This window comes from Argopecten irradians, chromosome 10 (genome assembly GCF_041381155.1).
Source record: "Argopecten irradians isolate NY chromosome 10, Ai_NY, whole genome shotgun sequence".
Taxonomy (NCBI): Eukaryota; Metazoa; Mollusca; class Bivalvia; order Pectinida; family Pectinidae; genus Argopecten; species Argopecten irradians.
This window is the reverse complement of record NC_091143.1, coordinates 26,072,129-26,091,579: the sequence shown is the minus strand read 5'-3', so window position 1 is coordinate 26,091,579 and position 19,451 is coordinate 26,072,129. Positions and strand designations below refer to the sequence as shown.

Genomic DNA, 19,451 nt, shown 5'->3' with positions numbered 1-19,451 from the left:
GGTATTATCGTACCAGCCGTTAATAAAAAGTAAAATATAAATTGTGACAACGTGTGCCAAATCAACAGATCAGGTAATCTACTAAACAGGACTCCGTCATGTAAGAGAGGAACGTTAACAGCATTATTTAGAGAGAAGTAGATTTTACGCGTATTTACGAGTATTTAGTGGAATCGTCTGACTTAAAACAATACTGTTTGAATAATTTTATTTTTTGTCAATCATTAAAAAATTCATTTTATTTTGCAGGCGGTTTTCGCACGTCGTCTGCTATAATGTTTACAATGCTAACACCCGAAATGTTCCGAATAAGATAACTCTCTGTGGAACACCTTGTGCTTTTACCTTTCATAACCACTGTGGATTAAATGAACTCAAACATAAATATGTAGAATAAAAATTATTATTCATATCTTAATATGTGTGGGATTTTATTTTTTTATTAACTTTTAATCTAAGATACGTTCAAATATAACATATGTTTTAAGATGTTTTAATTCTGGTGCGGGATAGCGATATTTCATTCCGCAGTCAAAATCTTTGCATTTCTAGCTAGCGAATACAAGAAATGTTTATTTTGTAACTGAAATCATTGTTGTTGCTCTTGTGATTGTATCACGCTATGAGTGAAACAAAAAGGAAACGACATGGGGTTGGAGGAAGGCTTAGGGCAGAAAATGGTGAAAATTTCCATCATCGAAACTCTGGCTCTTCATCTCATCATTCTCGAAGTGGCCGAAACAACAACTCGCAGACCAGTGTAAGTTTACAAGGGAAAATTGTACTTCGACAAAAAAACCTTCAATCAATCCACAACAATATGTCAAATTTATATAAAAACCGTAGTTGGATTGGTTATGGAGTATGCATTTATCAGTAAAATGCATGTAAATAAAGAATTATGTTCTCGTTCTGTTTGGACCTGTCTGCTCACCGATGCGAAGAGCTGTGCCTGCGGTTTGTTTACAATTTGTATGTCGGTAGCAGTGCTTGTACACGTGGTTCGTCACATCTTTATTTGGCATTATGACTCAATACAGAAACAAATAATACTTTCCAACTTATAATTGAATATTTAACACATCTGTACGTAAGGAAGCAGATTACTGCTGAGTCCTACTAAAGACCTGAATGGACCTGAACGGGACCTGAAGGAGGACCTGAACGGGGTTTTAGAGTATTAAATGCATATTTATATACAATATCTCTTTATTTTATGCTAGAATATATATTAATACACATCTTGATGTCTTTTTTTGTGAAAATTTTTTTTTGAAGACTTAATTATAAAGCTCGACAAAAAGGTCGCTTACCGTACCGATAATATGGCGGACCTGAACGGGACCTGAAGGAGGACCTGAACGGGGTTTTAGAGTATTGAATCGATATATATAAGTAACATCTCTTTGTTTTCCGTTTGAATATATATAAATTCACATATGGTTGTAATTTTTTTGAAATATTATATATTTATTTAAATATAGCTCGCCAATAAGGTCGCTTACCGTAACAATAACATGGCGGACCTGAGCGGGACCTGATACTGATAGGCCTATTATAAGTTACCTGTGTTAGTCTTAGTAGTACATATGTATATGTAATTTCAACAAGAAATATGTAGAACTCTTGGCCATATATGTTTCCAGACTCAACGACGGGGACGTGGTTCTACACTGAGTCCATATAATTTTATTTACACAATAGATCTTGGAGACTGAATTAAGACAAACAATTTTTTCTTACTTTTATTTTTGATACACCTGCATATTGTTTTTACTAGTAATGAATTGATAATAATTATTACATCTACATTAAGCCTACTTAACACAATAAAAATAAAGTCCAATGGTAATCAAATACTTTATTTCTAAAAATTAATTACAAAAACAGCAATTTACTAAATACTTACCATGCATATTGTTATGAAAATGTTGTACAGCTATACCAAGAAGCACTAAGAATAAATGCAAGAAAAATGTTTAACATCCGAGTATCTATACGCAACAAGGCGAACTGCAAATGGAAACATTTATTAGCTAAAAAGCACTAGACTAATTACATATATATTTTTTACATGAAAATGTGTACTATGAAAAAAAATGTTAAACATCCGAGTATCTATACGCAACAAGGCGAACTGCAGATGGAAACATTTATAGGTTAAAAAGCACTAAGACTAATTACATATCTGTTTGACATGAAAATGTGTACTATGAAAATAAAATGTTTAACATCCGAGTATCTATACGCAACAAGGCGAACTGCAGATGGAAACATTAGTAGTTAGAAAGCACTATAAATTAAATGTATATTTGTCATCAAAATGTGTAGTCTGCAAAAATTAGAAAAAACATCCTGGATGTTTGTACTGAATGGTGAACCTACTAATATCAACTAACAGTGTTTATCGCAAAACCAAGTGTCTCCTGCAGATAATTTTACACAGTTTTTGTGTTTCCAAACATTACAGACTTTTTTGCCTTTAATCCATTCACATCCTACCATATCTTCCCAGCAATCTGGTTTTCCACAAGAACAATTAAATTCTATTTTAACAGATTTAATTTTGGAACTACCACAAGTCTTACTTTGAGTTTTTGGAAATGGTGAAAATGATCTTTTTTCTAAACAGCTAACCAAATGAGGTCGAAGATACTGGGGACAGAACTCTATTTTCTTAGACCCTGTGAATGTATTAAAACAAAATTCTACCAAAAATGCTATAGCAAATAGACCACAATCAAAGCTGTTACTTTGTTGTTGAACTTCTGGGATTTTAACTGATAAGTTTTGACCTGGTTTACCATATATGGATGACAATTGGATTTGAAGTGAATCTGAAAGTGGGACAGAGTTTTGTAAACTGTCAAGAACAAAAATTGAATTTTCTGATGTTTGAACTGATGTTACCCAATGATCTTTACCGTTATGATGTATCTGACCAGAAGGAAAAAGAAGTTGACTTAAACAAAGAAGTATTTTTCCATGATCCATCATCATGCTTTGTTGGAGCTAGCAATGTGTCTTGAAATCCTTTTATGTTAGGAAACTGTTTGGAAAGAATTGAACTGACACTTGTCATGATATCTGAACATAACCAACCATTATTTTCTATCTTAGATTTATGCATTGTTTTCAAATTCCCTGTCCATGATTTCTTACTCTTTGAATTACCATACTGTCTCTTTTTTACTGGTAAATAATTATTGTTATTTGAATAATCTGGTGTAATGGTTTTGACATTGTCAATTTCACTAAATTGTAATTTTTTCTTAGATTTTGGAGCTACTGGTGTACTTACATTACATTGAACTGGTGTACTTACATTACAGTGAACTGGTGTATTTACATTACATTGAACTGGTGTATCTGAGAGGCTAATATTTTCTAATTTAGCAGCTTTTGAATCAGGAGCAGGAATGATCTCTTGGTCAACATCAAGAACTCTAGGGCGTTTTCTACCTGACTTTTTATCTGATTTCTTATGAGAATTTTTTCTAAGTTGTTTCAAACTAATAATACGTTTTTTATCTGATAATTGTTGTCCTATTGATATCCCTAACCTTAATAATGTGATAACAATTTGTAGTAGCTGGACATGAACAATGTTCTTTAGGAAATAGAGTAACAGCATACTTTTTATTATCCCTACCATCTACTAAAAAAGTTTCCTTACTTGGCACATGTGTCACACCATTGTTATTGATTACAAATTTAGCCAAACTGATCTGTGATGTGTCCCTGGGTGTTTGATCTAGTGTTGGAGCTACCTGTCTGCTAGGTGTTATGCATGGACGTTCAGACTCTATATCATTATGTAAAGATTTTGAAGCTGAAACAGTTGCTTTAACATTTTGAACTTGCTTTAAGTCCCTAGGATTTAATACACCTTGGTGTGGTCCTGCTATATTTCTGTCATTAAGTAAATCTCTATAAGTATCTGCAGATGGTTTAGAATTAACCTTATCTTTTATATTCTCTATAACTGAGGGACAAGTGCGCTTATACTCTGTATTTGATTTACTGTTTCCATGTGGAAGTCCAACTGAAACACTCTCATCTCCTATGTAATGTACAAAAACAACTCCTGGATTACTTGTCAAACAGTATGCTACCCGTTTAAATTTTAATGAACCTATAGGCCTAGTTTTGTTGGTTTTCTTTTCAGTTCCCGTTAAATGACCTGATGTAGGAATCTTTCACTATCATGTTAGTGAATCTGTTATCACCTCTTGGTGGTATACCTGAAATGACTATTTTCAGTGTTGGATGGATACCCCACAATTTCTCAACCAGAGCCTGATACTTTGATAATGTAACTTCATCACTTTCCCTCTTAGCTATCTCATCAAAACCCAAGTGAAGAACTAGAATGCTATAATTTGAAACTATGTTTCTCAACTGAAGCCATGCCTTCTCAAATGTTAATCCACTCTTGGAAATTATATGCATCTGATCATTAGCATCAATATGCTGGTAAAAATATCTAGCCTGAGAATTGCCTAATACTAATGTACTGGCCATCATGAAATACAAAACTAGAAAAAAATTCTAAGTTAGGAGCAAAAATAAAATCTATTTGAAAAAAAAATCTACAGCACTACTCTTAATTATAGAATTTCTGAAAAATGAGCATAAAAAAGGATATAAAAAGGAAAGAAAAATTTATCTTAATTTCTACACATACAGACCATAGCACTAGTAATGCAGATTATGACTGGATAACAGACTGGTCTCAAATATATACAGGTAATTGTCACCCAAGCTGACACTAATTGGTGAGATGACAATCAAGAGGATTACCTATACAGTTAACACCTGAACACATCTCCAGCTTGGGTTAATTAGCCACTGGTAATTGCTGGCTCATGGCCCCATGTGGATGGGTGTTGTTTACATTGTGACTACATTCTCAACACTGGTCAGGTAATTTAATAGCCTTTTAATGAAGGAAGGACTATTCACAGATAATTAAATGACTTTCTAAGAAGGTAAATCCTCTAATTAATATAGATATCTGAATTTCTGTTCAAATAATTAAAAATTTACCATGATGATGATGAACACTTTTGCTCAAAGGATTAAAAAATTAATTAGAACCCTGATGACTGCTAATGATGAACACTTGTTAAATGTAACCAATCAAAAGTTGTCTGTGACAATGATAACCAATCCTTACTTGGTCCAAACTATTATAAAATGTACTCCATTTCAAATCAAATTTTATTCACTGTTTCCTTTTTCCTTGGAATACTACACATTATACTAAGATCATGGCTAAGCTTGCAGTCTTTGGTAGCAGCTATGTCACTCGCCTTGAACGATATTGTCATGGTGACCTTAAGGTAATATATGTAACATGTCTGGATATATGTAGAGTACCAGTTGTATTTTTAATCAATTTAATTATGTTACATGTAGATCAATATTTCCAATGTTGCTTTAATCAATTTAAATTCAGTTATATGTAGATCAATATCTGCAATATTTTTTTTATCAATTTTGATTCAGTTATCAATATTTTACATGGTATGTTTTTTGTAATATTAGTTTAAAATGTCTTTAATTCTTTATGTAGGTCCCTGGTACTGCTGAAATCAAAGTAATTTTGCTGTATCAGTAACAGTAAGGGCCACTTCTACTTCTTTGCATTTGAAATGATGAGTCATTCATATAGGGGTTCCCCAACAAGTAACTGTTGTTAATCATGTTTATCAAACTCGTGTTAGTTAATTTTCAAATTTTGAAAAGACACAAGCTTTAGCAAGTGTCTTTTTAAAATTTGAAAATTAACCAATGAGAATTTAGATAAACATGATAAACAACAGTCACACCGTTGGGGAACTTATTTATCCCATAACTTTTATTACTTCTATATTTATTCGTCTTCATTCAGGGAAACTTACTGCCATGCAATGTGTGATGGTATCTTTCTGCCATAACATATGATATAGTGCCTAAATAGATAGCTACTGTTGTAGTGGAAAAGATATCACCTTCTGACTGACTTTTCTGCTACTGAAAGGTCCCTCTATGAATGTGTGGGAAACCAAATCAGGTACGACCGACCATCGATTATGTGTCGTCAAAAATTATTCCGATCAAACACAGCTTTGACACATACCTGGATGTTAGAAGGGGATGTTATTCTAGCTGTAGACTAGGGCTGGATCAATATATGGATATTATTATACCGATATGTATGTATCGGTTTTCAAAAGTTCAATACGCAAAAATGATGTATATTGCTGTATCGCTTTAACAACCTAACCTACTTTTTTCATTATAGAAAAAGGAAATTCAAACAAAATTTATTCTAAAATATCATTCAAGTAAGAGCATTACAATCAAAAGGAAGTGTTTAAAGCATCTGTGTCACCTAAATGGATTAGAAATGTTGTTTCATGACTAAGAATACGAATTGACAGAATTAATTAAACAACACAGATGGTGAACCAAATTACAGGTTTGGTATGTTTTTGCCAGGTTATAGACTGTTTTATCAAAATTGTCTTTTATTGTCACAGTATTCAAAACACAACGGTCAACTGAATTTGAAAAAAGAGGTCCAGTATATCGTCACTATGTATCATGTATTGTTTCAGTGTATTGTCAATATGTATTGTATCATTTTAGACCTTCCAATACCCAGCCCTACTGTAGACGTTGAGTTTTTAACTTTATCACCATTATATATCTACTTTATAGAGGGACCTTTAGCTTGCAGTAGCGGAAAAGTCAGTCAGAAGGTGATATCATTTCCGCTACAACAGTAGCTACTAAATAGAGAGCCAATAGTCTACTGTTTTATACTTTGAATAATCAACTACCTGTATATACTGGAACTTGGTGGGTGGTAATGGCGGGTTGGGCGGGCCCATGTGCGCCAGTCGCTATTGTGGTAGGTGTTACGTTGTCCCACGTGATAGTATGTTTATGTCGTGGGAGGGCGACCGAAAGGGGCCAAGAAGGCTTACTGATAAATGTATATAAAAAATTTACATTTTATTGGTATATATGAAAATAATTTTTCTGTTTTATAAAAAGTGTAGTTATTGTGGTATGTTGTTGTTCATAGGGGAGTATTTTTAACAGTTGTTTTGTGCCCCGGGTCTAGTACAACCAGTTACACCCGACAGTAGAGGACTTCACCGCTTCCGTTAAGTACGGTACTTTGTCCTTTTGCCGGGTTTGGCCGGAGGTATAGATTGTCCGGGGGTTCCTATGGTGTGTGCTGACTTTTAAATTATATTAAGTGTATGCGTTATTAAAGTAGAGGAGAAAAACAATGAGAACTTTGTTATTAATCACTTAGATATATTGATCAAAATTTGTAATATAAATCTATTTATAAAAATTAATTTAAAAATATAGTATCAAATGACTTCGCCGTCAATAATAATTATTTGATACTTAGTAAAGTAACTTAATGTGAGGGAACCAACCAGCTTAAAATTTTTTTTTTACGTACGGATACGTATTATTTGTATAGTTAATAAATTTAAAAGATTTAAAAGATTAAAAAAATAAAATTTAAAAAATTTAATGGAGTTAGAAGCCAGATTAGCTGTATTCTTTCATATATCTATAATTATGTAGATCAACTGTTTAATCTGCCACGTTAAACGTTGACTAATAATATAACTATACAGTTATACTATGTATATATAGTTTAAGATAAAGAGATAAAAATCGTTAGAGAAAAAATGCCAGGCGGGCCATGCCCTTATGTATCCTGGCCGGTGTAATGTAGGGGTTGCCTCCCCTATTCCACATCTGTACAGTGGGGGGAGACCCATGTATTATTTATCAAACAGAAGGAAAACAAGTAGAGTGTGTCGGTAGCTTCTAAACCGATCAAAAATAATTTTATAAGGTAATTATCCAGGTTACTAGAGGAAATTGGATGTTGGTATATATAAGGAATAAGTTTTTAAGGAAAATCAAAAGGATGAGACCATGTTCATATTATTATGAATCAGTTCGTTATTATAGTTAATTTACAGAGAAGATGCCAGAAAATTGTGGTGGATTGTAGGATAAAAAACATTGATTGTTCATTTGTCAAACTGTATCTCCTGCCACGAGTACAGTTTTCGTTACAGGGGGTTTATCAAGTGTTAAAAAAAATGAAGAATAACTTATTGAAAAATTTTGCCAGATGGGCCAAGCCCTGTCTTCTGGCCGGAGTTTGGATTACCTCCCTTTGTCCACACCTGTATCAGTGGAGGGAGGTCGATAGTATTTGGTAAAAGTACCACATACTGTTCACCGACTGGTGATTATAAAAAAAAAAAAAAAAAGTTACATTCTGACTCAAGGATTTGTTAATATTAGTATATTATAAAGAAAAAATAATAATCCTTGAGCGATAGTTTATCGCCATTTTTCTTATTGAAAAAAGGTGATGTACATTTGTAGTGTTAGTAACTAGCCCCGTAAGAAAAACAAGTGTTTTAACACCATTATACCACTTCTCCAGTCACAAGTGCAAAATACATGTGTATTTAAAGTATGTAAAGTATATATATGAAAATTTTGTCACACGTGTGTAAATGTACTCACATGTATACTTAACCCTTAAATTTATGTTCAAGTTCAGACTAAAGGTCATCCGTCTCCGAGGTCACTATAAGCTAACCAGCGGCCCGGACGTTATGAATCTTCAATGTTTCCACAATAGTGGTTGGGGACCCCCTTCCGGACGTATCATGGAACCATGTCATCATATGATTTATGAATGTCGATAACCTAAATGCTGGACGATAATGAACATGATATTTGTTGCACTCGTGTCGGGCTGATATAAGCTAACCATCAGCGGTGGTACATGATGTGCTATAATGCTATTTAGTCCTATACTATTGAAAAATCTTACTGAAAAGCTTAAAGTGTTATTTCCTAACAAAAACTAGCTATAAAAGCAAAAAAAACCTCCCTATTTATTAGGACTTTACGTATATAGTTTAATAAATCGTTTGTTTCAACTGACGCAGCAGTATCACAAACTCCCCCCTTATTTATAAAAAGTTATTTATGCAAAAAAGAGCGGGATGGGGTTGGGGGATGGGCCTATAAGGTGTGCCGAGCGATACGGCACACCACTAATGCCCAACCCCCCTAGACCTAGCACTACACATCTAGCCTATTCTAAAGAAATACGGTCTTCCCGGTGGATATTGTAACAATTAATATAAAAGGTGTCTTATTATAAGCCACTGGTGACTGATGCGACAGGCCCCTGTGCTGGCTTCTGTCGAATAGTCAGATTTTAAAAAGTACGTGCCAAGCACAAAGTAGTCCGTAGACTACAAGAGATATGTACATGTGAGTACACAGTATATATAATGATACCTATAGTGCTCCTGCCATTCCTGTTGTTGAGATGAATTTGGTTACAGCTGATGAGACCTGTGGGGAGTCTGAAAATAACTGAAACAATTTAATTGGTGTATTGGTGTCTTGATATATGTCGGCATCTCTGTATAAACGTTGTCTCTGTAAATAAAATTTATCACAATATAAAAGATAGTGTTCTATGGTTTCTGGAACGTTACATGTTTCACATAATCCATCAGAATGTAAATTCATTTGGTATAGATAAAATTTGAGGCGGCATTTTCCCAGTCGAAGACGGGTATATGCTCTGGTTAGCTGTAAATTTTTACAATTAATTTTGTTGGTAAATTTTTTCAAAATGGGCATTTGTGTTTTCATAGACCTCCCCACGTCTGGTTCATTCCATTTAGTTTGCCAGATTTTAGTTTCCTGTGCCTGCAAAAAAGACCTTACTTCGTCCTTAGATAGAGGGACTTTAACTATGACGTGCTCTAATTTAAGGGCAGCTTTGGCTTCCGTATCCGCCAAGTCATTACCTAGGATGCCGACATGGCTCGGAATCCAAGCTAACTGAACAGTCCGTATTACAGACAATAGATATAAAATTTCATAAACAATTGGATTCTTAATGTTGAAAGCTGGCGTTTGTATAGCCTGCAATGAACTCAGTGAGTCTGTAAATATTACATATACATAGTTATTAGTTTCAATGGTGTTTAAAAATTGTAGAGTGAGTAGAATAGCTGTTAGTTCAGCAGTCATAATTGAAATATGATTACTTAGTCTGAATTTGTTTGTGATATTCATTTCCGGAATGACAAAAGCACATCCACATAGTTGTGTGGTTGGATCTTTAGATCCATCAGTATATATGTGTACTCCTGAAAAAGATAGGATATATTGACCTGCAGGACCTAGGGCATCTGCCGGCGACATTGACTTGTTTACGGTGTCGTGTAGTGTGGTGCTCACTTCCGGTTTGCTCAGGGTCCACAGTGGGATTGGGCTGAACTCGGAGGTGTGTGATGTGATGTTTGCTACCTGAAAAGAAGATTTGATTGTTTTTATCGAAGTGTAGTACGATTTGTATGTTATTGGCATTTTAGGTTCATTATATATGAATTTGGCATCTTCTGTTAGGCTGTTTATTGTAGGGTGCGGGGTTTTAAGTCCCTCAATTTTCAGCTGATATTTACAAATTAAAAAGTTCCTGTGGAGTTGAAAGGGTGGGTCTGAGGCTTCCGCCTGCAGACTAGAAAGTGAAGTGCCTTTCATAGCATGCAAACAAGTCATTAAACATTTATATTGTAATTGATCTAGGCGCGCTAGATGTGTATTCGCCGGCTGAGTTATATACTTCAGCGCCATACTCTACTATACTTCTAATTAAGGTTTTATATAATGTAGTTAGTATATAACGATCGCAGCCCCAGTTAGTACCACTTAAATGTTTTATTAAATTTAGGCGTTGTTCGCACCGCTGTATCACAGAATCTATATGTGTGCTCCAGGTTAAAACCTCTGTCATAAAACATACCAAGAAATTTTGCAACATTTTTAATAGATATAAGTGTTTCCCCCATTTTGATTTTCACCTCCGATGTTCTTGACTTAAACTCAGCAGAACCCCTTCTGCGAAATAGCACTGCAATAGTTTTGGTTTCAGATATTTTGAATCCCCATGTATTACACCAATTTAGAATGTTAGTAATGTCTTTGGATAGAGCGGTGCTCAATAGTTGTAGGTTACGATGTGCTTTCCAGATGGCACTATCATCTGCAAATTGTGATATATTTTGTTTAATAGTAATACAGTCAGATATGTCATTTATACAGATATTAAATAATGTAGGACTGATCACTGAGCCCTGGGGGGTACCGTTTTCAATTGGGTATACTTCTGAGTACGTCTCCCCTATACGCACTTGTATAGTTCGGCCCTGTAAAAAATCTTTAATAAAACCATACATGTTTCCATGTATACCCATATTTTTCATTTTATATAATAAACCATCTTTCCACATCATGTCGAATGCTTTTTCAAAATCAATAAATACAGCTAATAGACTTTCTTTATTAAGGTTGGCTTTTTGAATTTCGTTAGTTAGTTTTATTAGTTGGTCGGTTGTTCCACGGTTAGATCTAAACCCGCATTGATTGATTGTAAGTAAATTGTTGCACTCAAGGTACCATTTGAGGCGATTGTTGACCATTTTCTCCATAAGTTTACAAAGGGTGGATGTAAGTGAGATGGGCCTGTAAGAAAGTGGTATATTAGGATTTTTTCCTTTCTTAAATATTGGAACAACAATGGAGTGTTTCCAGCTATTAGGGACTTTTTGGCTTATCCATACCAGGTTGATATAATCTAATAAGAACTTTCTGTGCTGGAACACTTAATTTTTTATACATGTTATATGTTATTTTATCTTCCCCAGGACTTGTGTCTTTAGTTTGCGCAAGCGCATCAGTGAATTCCTGAAATGTAAAAATATTGTTTATATGGTTATCACAAGGTTCTGTATTATTAATAAAATCAGACTGTTCTTGTTCAAATTGTGTTTTGTGCTGCAAAAAATCTTGATTATAATTTTCGGTACTACTTACAGAGGAAAAGGAGGCTGCAAATAAGTTTGTTTTTTCTTTATTTTCTGTAATGTGTGTATTGTTGTGTATTAGTGCAGGTATTTCTTTACATGTGTTTGTGTTTTTCATGTCCTTGACAGCTTTCCAGACCTTGGCCATGGTAGTGTCTTTATTAATGGTGTTACAGTAGTTTTGCCAATGTTCTTTTTTTGCTGTATTGATAACTGTTTTACAAGCCTCTCTTTTCTCTCTGTAGTCCTGCAAGTAAGAATAATTAAAACTTCTCCTGGCTTTGTTATAAGCCTTGCGCTTGGCACGTACTGCCCGCTCACAATCCCCATTCCACCATGGTACTGCAGAATATTTATAGTTCTTTTTCTGCTTTAAAGGAACATTAATATTAGTTATATTTATTATGGCCTGGGTGATATTTTTTAGACTTGACTCGACATTGCCGTCCAGTAATACCGGAGTTACTTCCCTTTCACTAGATGTTGTATAGCCCACCCAGTCAGCCCTGTTAAAATTCCAACCCGCTTTATTACCTGTATTATTTCTTAACGGTTTACATCTATAGTGTGTAATGATGGGGAAGTGGTCACTGTCAAAATTGTGTTCGTGAACCCTCCAGGTACACTGTCCGGCAATGTCTGGTGTAGCTAAGGTAAGGTCTAATACTGACATATACTAACTACCTGTTATACAGTAAATACAATGCTATTTAAAACAAAATTTGCCATGAAAAGTAGCCCGAAGTTGAGAGCCAATTGAATTGGAATCAACAGATCTCTGAGTTGACCAATCAGAGGTGCCGTAGGTGTTTACACACTGGAGTGTGTAAACATAAATGATTACCAACTGCTATTGAATTAGTCACAAATATACACGAATTAGCAAAAGTCTACTGATCAATGATCATTTTCAATATAGTGATTTTTTCTGACATATTATAGTTTAATGTTTAGTAAAGTTGTTCATGCAGTATCAGATCGCCTACGATAGAAATGCTGCATTCTTTCAAACGAACAGAAGTTTAGCTATTAAATGAATGACTGTTATGTGGAGTACTCTTGCACATATAAAAAAACAAATATGTTATATTAATATTAGTAATGATGTGTTTTCCATTTCCATTTTCCAACAATAATATTTTTTATTAATATTGGACCACATCACGCCACCTAGCCACCAGAAAAAAGTTAATTCTGACTATTTCATTAAGGAGGGGGTCATATGATGACTATTGACTAAGTCACATTTATAAGTCATATATTATATTCACATATATATATATTGTAAAATATAATTAATATAAACCTGATGTTAATATTGAGACATGCCTTCACATACTTCTTCGCTAACACAGTGCTTTACCATTTGCCCAATTACAGGCTTTTGACTCTATAGATTAAGATATGATAACTATTTTTATACCCCAGTTATATGTAATATGACTGAAGGCAAGGCCTTAAAGGGCACAACCAGATAAATAAATAAGCCTAGAGTAAAAGAACTCGTATTACCGTGTCTCCTCCCAAATAATAAGTTTCTCTTTCAACTCTATTATTATATAATTACTTGGGTATGATCACAGATCATCTGATTAGCCAATAATTTGAAAGAATAACTCAACGCCTCTAAACGAGTTCATACATATAATTCAGGTTCTCCAGAAACAGAGTCACAATATGTAATCACACTCTCTATCACTTTGATTACTGTATATAATTAGAGGCTAAGCCAGAATAAAGAAGTTATAAATGGTAGTGAGTACAAATTTATACACAATCATTAAAGCAGATAAATTAACTCCCAATGAAATAATAAAGTGTTAATTAAGATGCCATAGCAACAATCTCGGAAACAAAAACCTTATTACAAGTGTGTGTACATGGAGTGTCCCCATCTCTAGCCCCACAACCTTATTACAGATGTGTTTACATGGAGTGTCCCCATTTCTAGCCCAACAACCTTTGTACAGATGTGTTTACATGGAGTGTCCCCATTTCTAGCCCAACAACCTTTGTACAGATTTGTGTACATGGAGTGTCCCCATTTCTAGCCCCACAACCTTAGTACAGGTATGTGTACATGGAATGTCCTCATCTCTAGCCCCACAACCTTATATTAGTACAGGTGTGTGTACATGGAGTGTCCCCATCTCTAGCCCCACAACCTTATATAATTAGTACAGGTGTGTGTACATGGAATGTTCCCATCTCTAGCCTCACAACCTAAATACAGATGTGTGTACATGGAATGTCCCCATCTCTAGCCCCACAACCTTAGTACAGGTATGTGTACATGGAGTGTCCCCATCTCTAGCCCCACAACCTTAGTACAGGTGTGTGTACATGGAGTGTCCCCATCTCTAGCCCCACAACCTTAGTACAGGTATGTGTACATGGAGTGTCCCCATCTCTAGCCCCACAACCTTAGTACAGGTGTGTGTACATGGAGTGTCCCCATCTCTAGCCCCATAACCTTAGTACAGGTATGTGAACATGGAGTGTCCCCATCTCTAGCCCCACAACCCTAGTACAAGTGTGTGTACATACAGTGTCCCATGTCTAATCCCTCAACCTTTGTACAGGTTTGTGTACATGGAGTGTCCCCATCTCTAGCCCCACAATCCTAGTACAAGTGTGTGTACATACTGTGTCCCCATGTCTAATCCCTCAACCTTTGTACAGGTGTTTGTGGTTGTCCCCATCTCAAGCCATGTGGGGCATGCAGTTGCTAGGTATACGTACTGGCTGCTGGAAGGCGGTTTTACTCTGGGTGTTTCGGCTTTCCTGGCTTTCCTCACCATTTAATTCTGGTAATCCTGTCTGTTAATTGGATATTAAACTAATAAAAAAAACGAAGTGTGCATCTTAAACCCCCACAGCAACATCAGTATATTGCAGTGTCTACATTGTTTGTGTACATGAATTGTATCCATCTCTTTCCCCACTACTTCATCATGATCAGTACCCAAGTGTAGGTGTGATAGCGACACTGTGTGTACATGTACATACCTAAAACAGATGTGATTTTGTGTACATACCTCAATAGGTACATACCATTTGATTTCCTTTGGTATCCACATCCTTAGCTACAAACATACCAGTACAGAAAAGTTTTAGGCCGCGTTAGAGCCCTATACTGGAGCCTCAGGATGTCTCAATAAAGATGTGGGTGTCTCATCTCTCACTTCACCTTCAAATAAAGGTGAAGCCAAAGGTACCCTAGTTAGATAAATACACATGTAAATATGATTATTTCCCCTGCCACCCCTAGCTATGTGTATACACATATGTGTATGTGTTTATCCTCTTCCTTGTGGCCCTCCACCTACAGGTGTACTAGGGGTAAGGCTGAGTGATAAAACTCCTCACACAATTGTTTCAGGACTGGCAAATATCCAGTATTAGCCAGATATCATATGTTTATCCTCCACCACTCTCACACATATGTACTGCAAGTTTAGTGGAATACTACAGGCTTACCTCATGGTAAAGACACTACAAGGTAAGAGTGTGGGCTGTCATTCTGCTAATTTGGTATTTAGGTATATTATAGTTATATATGCATCAACACTCCACAGATGTTGATACTGATAAGCCGATAAGGACATGAGACTGAACTTGAATAAACGTTTATAAAGATTGTTCTCTAAGTGCGTAATAAATTTATACATGTGGCAGTTTGTGTATGAAAGTGATTGATCAGGTAAAATTGTATATATGCAGTCACAGGTAATTTATATAACTGAAGTTGACTCTGTGTATATATGACTATAAGTATAATCACCTTGAATTACTATACTACTGGTACATTTTAATACATGTTATACGGTTTGCTCATCAACTTCTCTTCACCAAAAGATACATTTTTTGTATATCATGTACCTTGTGTTCTATTTGTGGAGATGACTCTAAAATGATAAGGATACGTATGTAGTTTCTAGCTGACTTACGGTTACCTATCCTCAGTTAGGTTTGACTTGGTATGGTTTCACATCTTTCCAGTTGCCATGGTTTTAAAGATAATAATGTGATGCAAAGTTTTAGTGGTTAATTTGGGACAGTAGGAGTACCTGGAGAGAAAAGTCAGCACTCTGCAGTCATTACACCTGTAGGCAAACTGTGTAATTCGCATGCCAGACATGTGAAGCTAGTTAAATAATGTTGGATATTTACAAACCTTGATCTGTGTTCAAGATCACTCGTAAACTTTTTGTTATCCATAGAAACCTGTACTATAAAACTAAGAATTTATTTTATTATCATAATAAAATCCTGCTGCAATTATATTTGTACCTAGTACACTTTATGCAGATGCCTCATTAAATATGTCTGCAGTTTTAATTTACTTACCATCAGTTACAAGATTTCTACAAGCTGTTGGGAGTTGAATGATGTTTAGTCAGTGTTAACAGTGGAAACCATGATCAACTGGTTGTTGTGCGGATCAAACATAAGTGGCTATAGTTAAATAACTACCTTATCACACTTATCATAGGGTCCTGTTACATTTAGAAAGATAAGAAATGATGTTTGTGTATCAGCTAGTGTACAATAATGTTTGGGAGTTGGTGATATTTTTCTTGTACCACACACATGCAGCTTGCTAGGCTGTACATGTAAACATTAGAAGTGAGGGCAGCATATATATTTATACATGCATACCAAATTGTTGGTCCAATATATCATACAACACATGCATCACAGACATGCACATCAATTTACTTCTTAAGGAGGGAGGTTGAAGGCATACAGCTATGTATAATGGTTTATTGGTATATATCTACATTGTATATGTGAAGCAGCTAGACTTTTTAAAGTATTTGTGAATCTTTTACATAATAGCATTCCTGTGTTGTACTTTCTGACAATAACATATATATTACATCTTCTGACAACGGAGCTGCAGTTGTAAGTAATATGAACTTAATGCTCAGTAAACTAATTACTATTAGCTATAGGAAGTCCATGCACACAGTACAAGGAATATGCAGCAGGTTAAGAATTTTGATCAGTGATTTATTTGTTTTTTGATGTGGAAAATGCTTATAATTACTTAAATGATGCTCTACTGCCGACGGAGCATAAACAATACTGTGTGTATACCGGTATATATAAGTTTGGTTAACACAAAAAAGTAATATAAAATAATATAATTTACTTTCGGTGCATGTGCAATTAGTACTACATTCCATATAGGATATATAGTGCCACAGATTTTTTTTCGGGATGCAATTAATTATTTTTATCTTGAAGTGAAATTATATTTTAGAAGTTCAAACTTTTTAATGGTGGCCGAATGGTGTAAAGTAAGAACTTTTGTATCTGAAGAAAAATTCTTATTTGTCTGCTCCTTTTTTTGATAGAGAAAAAATACCATTTGTTATATTAGCGGTGGAGCATCTTTAAGAGTTATTTAATGGAACACTATTAATGTGGGTTATACCTTTTGTGGAATGTGTTACAGTATGGTATCGGAATATTGTTTAGCAGTCTTTTGTAGATCTATATATAGATCATCAAACATATATACACGTCTCAAGTTAGTGACAGTTTTAAAACTTATATTTAGTAACACCCTCTTTCATATATAACGTTTTCAACCTAATAAGGGCCTATCTAGGGTGTTTAAAAGATTCAAAAAATGGAAAAGTGCACATGCTAATGAAGACAAAATTATTGCAAACCTATACAGTTTTTAAAGTTTTGGTCCCATGCCCAGACAATTGAATTGAGGCCTCAAAAAGGGGATGGGCGCTTATAGGGACATGGGTGCTTATTTGGAAAAATGCAGTACGTATATACTAGTTGTACAATATGGTGTAGATGACTGCACATATTCATTGAAATACCAATATTACTACCATTTTTTTGAGGGACATATATGTGCATGCATGAACAGACAAAAAGATATAAATCTAGCTCCTATAACATATAACTTAATTTATAAAAATATAGACAACGTACAAGTGAACTAAGCCTTCTATAGCTATAAATCTCCATAAAGCTCCTGTCAACCCCATCAGTAAAATGCAGCACAGTGCATATATAGCTTCCATTTAGTTAACATGAGTGCATGAATAACATATAAAGTGCACTGTATGTAAGTGCAACAGCTGATACGACATTGAATGTTTGAGATTTTTTCAAACCAGTAACCAATTAAGCTTAACAAAGAATTCAATGCTTATATGCAAATGCGAAAAAATGAAGAATTTCTGACACCGAAAATTACGTATATTTCAGTGAAATTTATTTATGATTTTCTAATTCTTATTTGAAGGCTCACAAAATAAGGTTACAAAATACCCAGGTATAATTTTTTTTTACTACCTTCTGAAAGTAATGAAATTCGCTAGATAATAAGTAATCTCTAAAAAATAAATTGATGAATATTGAATGAGGCCCAGTTTCATCAACATTCCTCAATTTATAGAAATTCCTACCTGATTCAAGGGAAGCTAAATATTCTCTATTCTGTAAAGAAGAGGAAACATTCCAAGCTTTATTTAGGAAAGTACATTGTGTATTAATTAATCCTGCTTCCAATTGTGGATGTGAAAAAATCTTTTTAAATTGATAAAGACTCATTAGAATGTTGATGACACTGGTTACTAAAGTTGTTTGCAATGTTGAATGATTTCTGTCGTTTTCCCCCACAGGGCCATTATAATAGAATGAACAGCTATGATAGAGTTCGGAAAATTGTCCAGGAGGAGGGTCGGACAGCTCGAAATCTAGTCATATATAATGTTCCTGTCGAACAACAGAACCGACCAGGAGCTGGCATTTCAGCAGGTAATTATAATGAAGATAACAATTATGATGAGTTTTCATTTATTACATTTATTTCATATTCCCTTTGGTTTTTGTATTCTCCATCTTTTTCTAGCATAAACAGTACTCTATGAAGTCATTTTCAGGATTGCTTTTACAGAAATCATTCAGTAATGAAAGTGATTTGATAATTATTAAAAACAAATGCAGCTGTACAGAATAAAAAACCGTGTTAGAATAAGTATGTATCCGACTTAAAAATCAATCGGTCAATTTTCAGGCATGCTATAACAGTGTGTAATATATATGTGTGCATACAATGTATTTGATTTGCATAGTAAGTCAGACAATATGCTTCAGAGAACACTTCAAAGACTATATATGGGTGACGTACAGATTCTTATGCACGTACATGTCATAATAGAAGATAAAAAGGGAAGTAACTCTAACAGCCTTCAACTATATGGACCAGTGTTAGTTAATTTAGAAATAAATTCAGAATGAAAATAATTATCAATATAACTATGATCATATAACATTCTCTGTTATTTTCTTAATGTATTTTTGACATGAAAATAAAATACAAAAATATGTATTGTCATTCAGATCATAATGTTTATTAATATTCTTTGAAGTTTTATCTGTTTTTTGAAACTTAGAGATTAAGAAATTGTCAGTAATTATATAAAAAATGCCACTCTACAATAATATACTAATCAGCATCTCTTTTAAATCTTCATA

The 19,451-nt window shown here is 34.4% G+C and overlaps 1 protein-coding gene across 1 annotated transcript in view; it reads left to right on the top strand.

Moving 5' to 3' along the window:
* Positions 1-538: 538 nt before the first annotated feature.
* The window catches only part of LOC138332629 (S phase cyclin A-associated protein in the endoplasmic reticulum-like), a 35,268-nt gene continuing 16,355 nt past the window's right edge, over positions 539-19,451 (top strand). The window contains exons 1-2 of the mRNA XM_069280631.1: positions 539-760; positions 18,596-18,731. Coding sequence (XP_069136732.1) covers positions 623-760; positions 18,596-18,731 — 274 coding nt within the window. The 5' untranslated portion in view covers positions 539-622. The remainder of the gene's footprint in view (positions 761-18,595; positions 18,732-19,451) is intronic.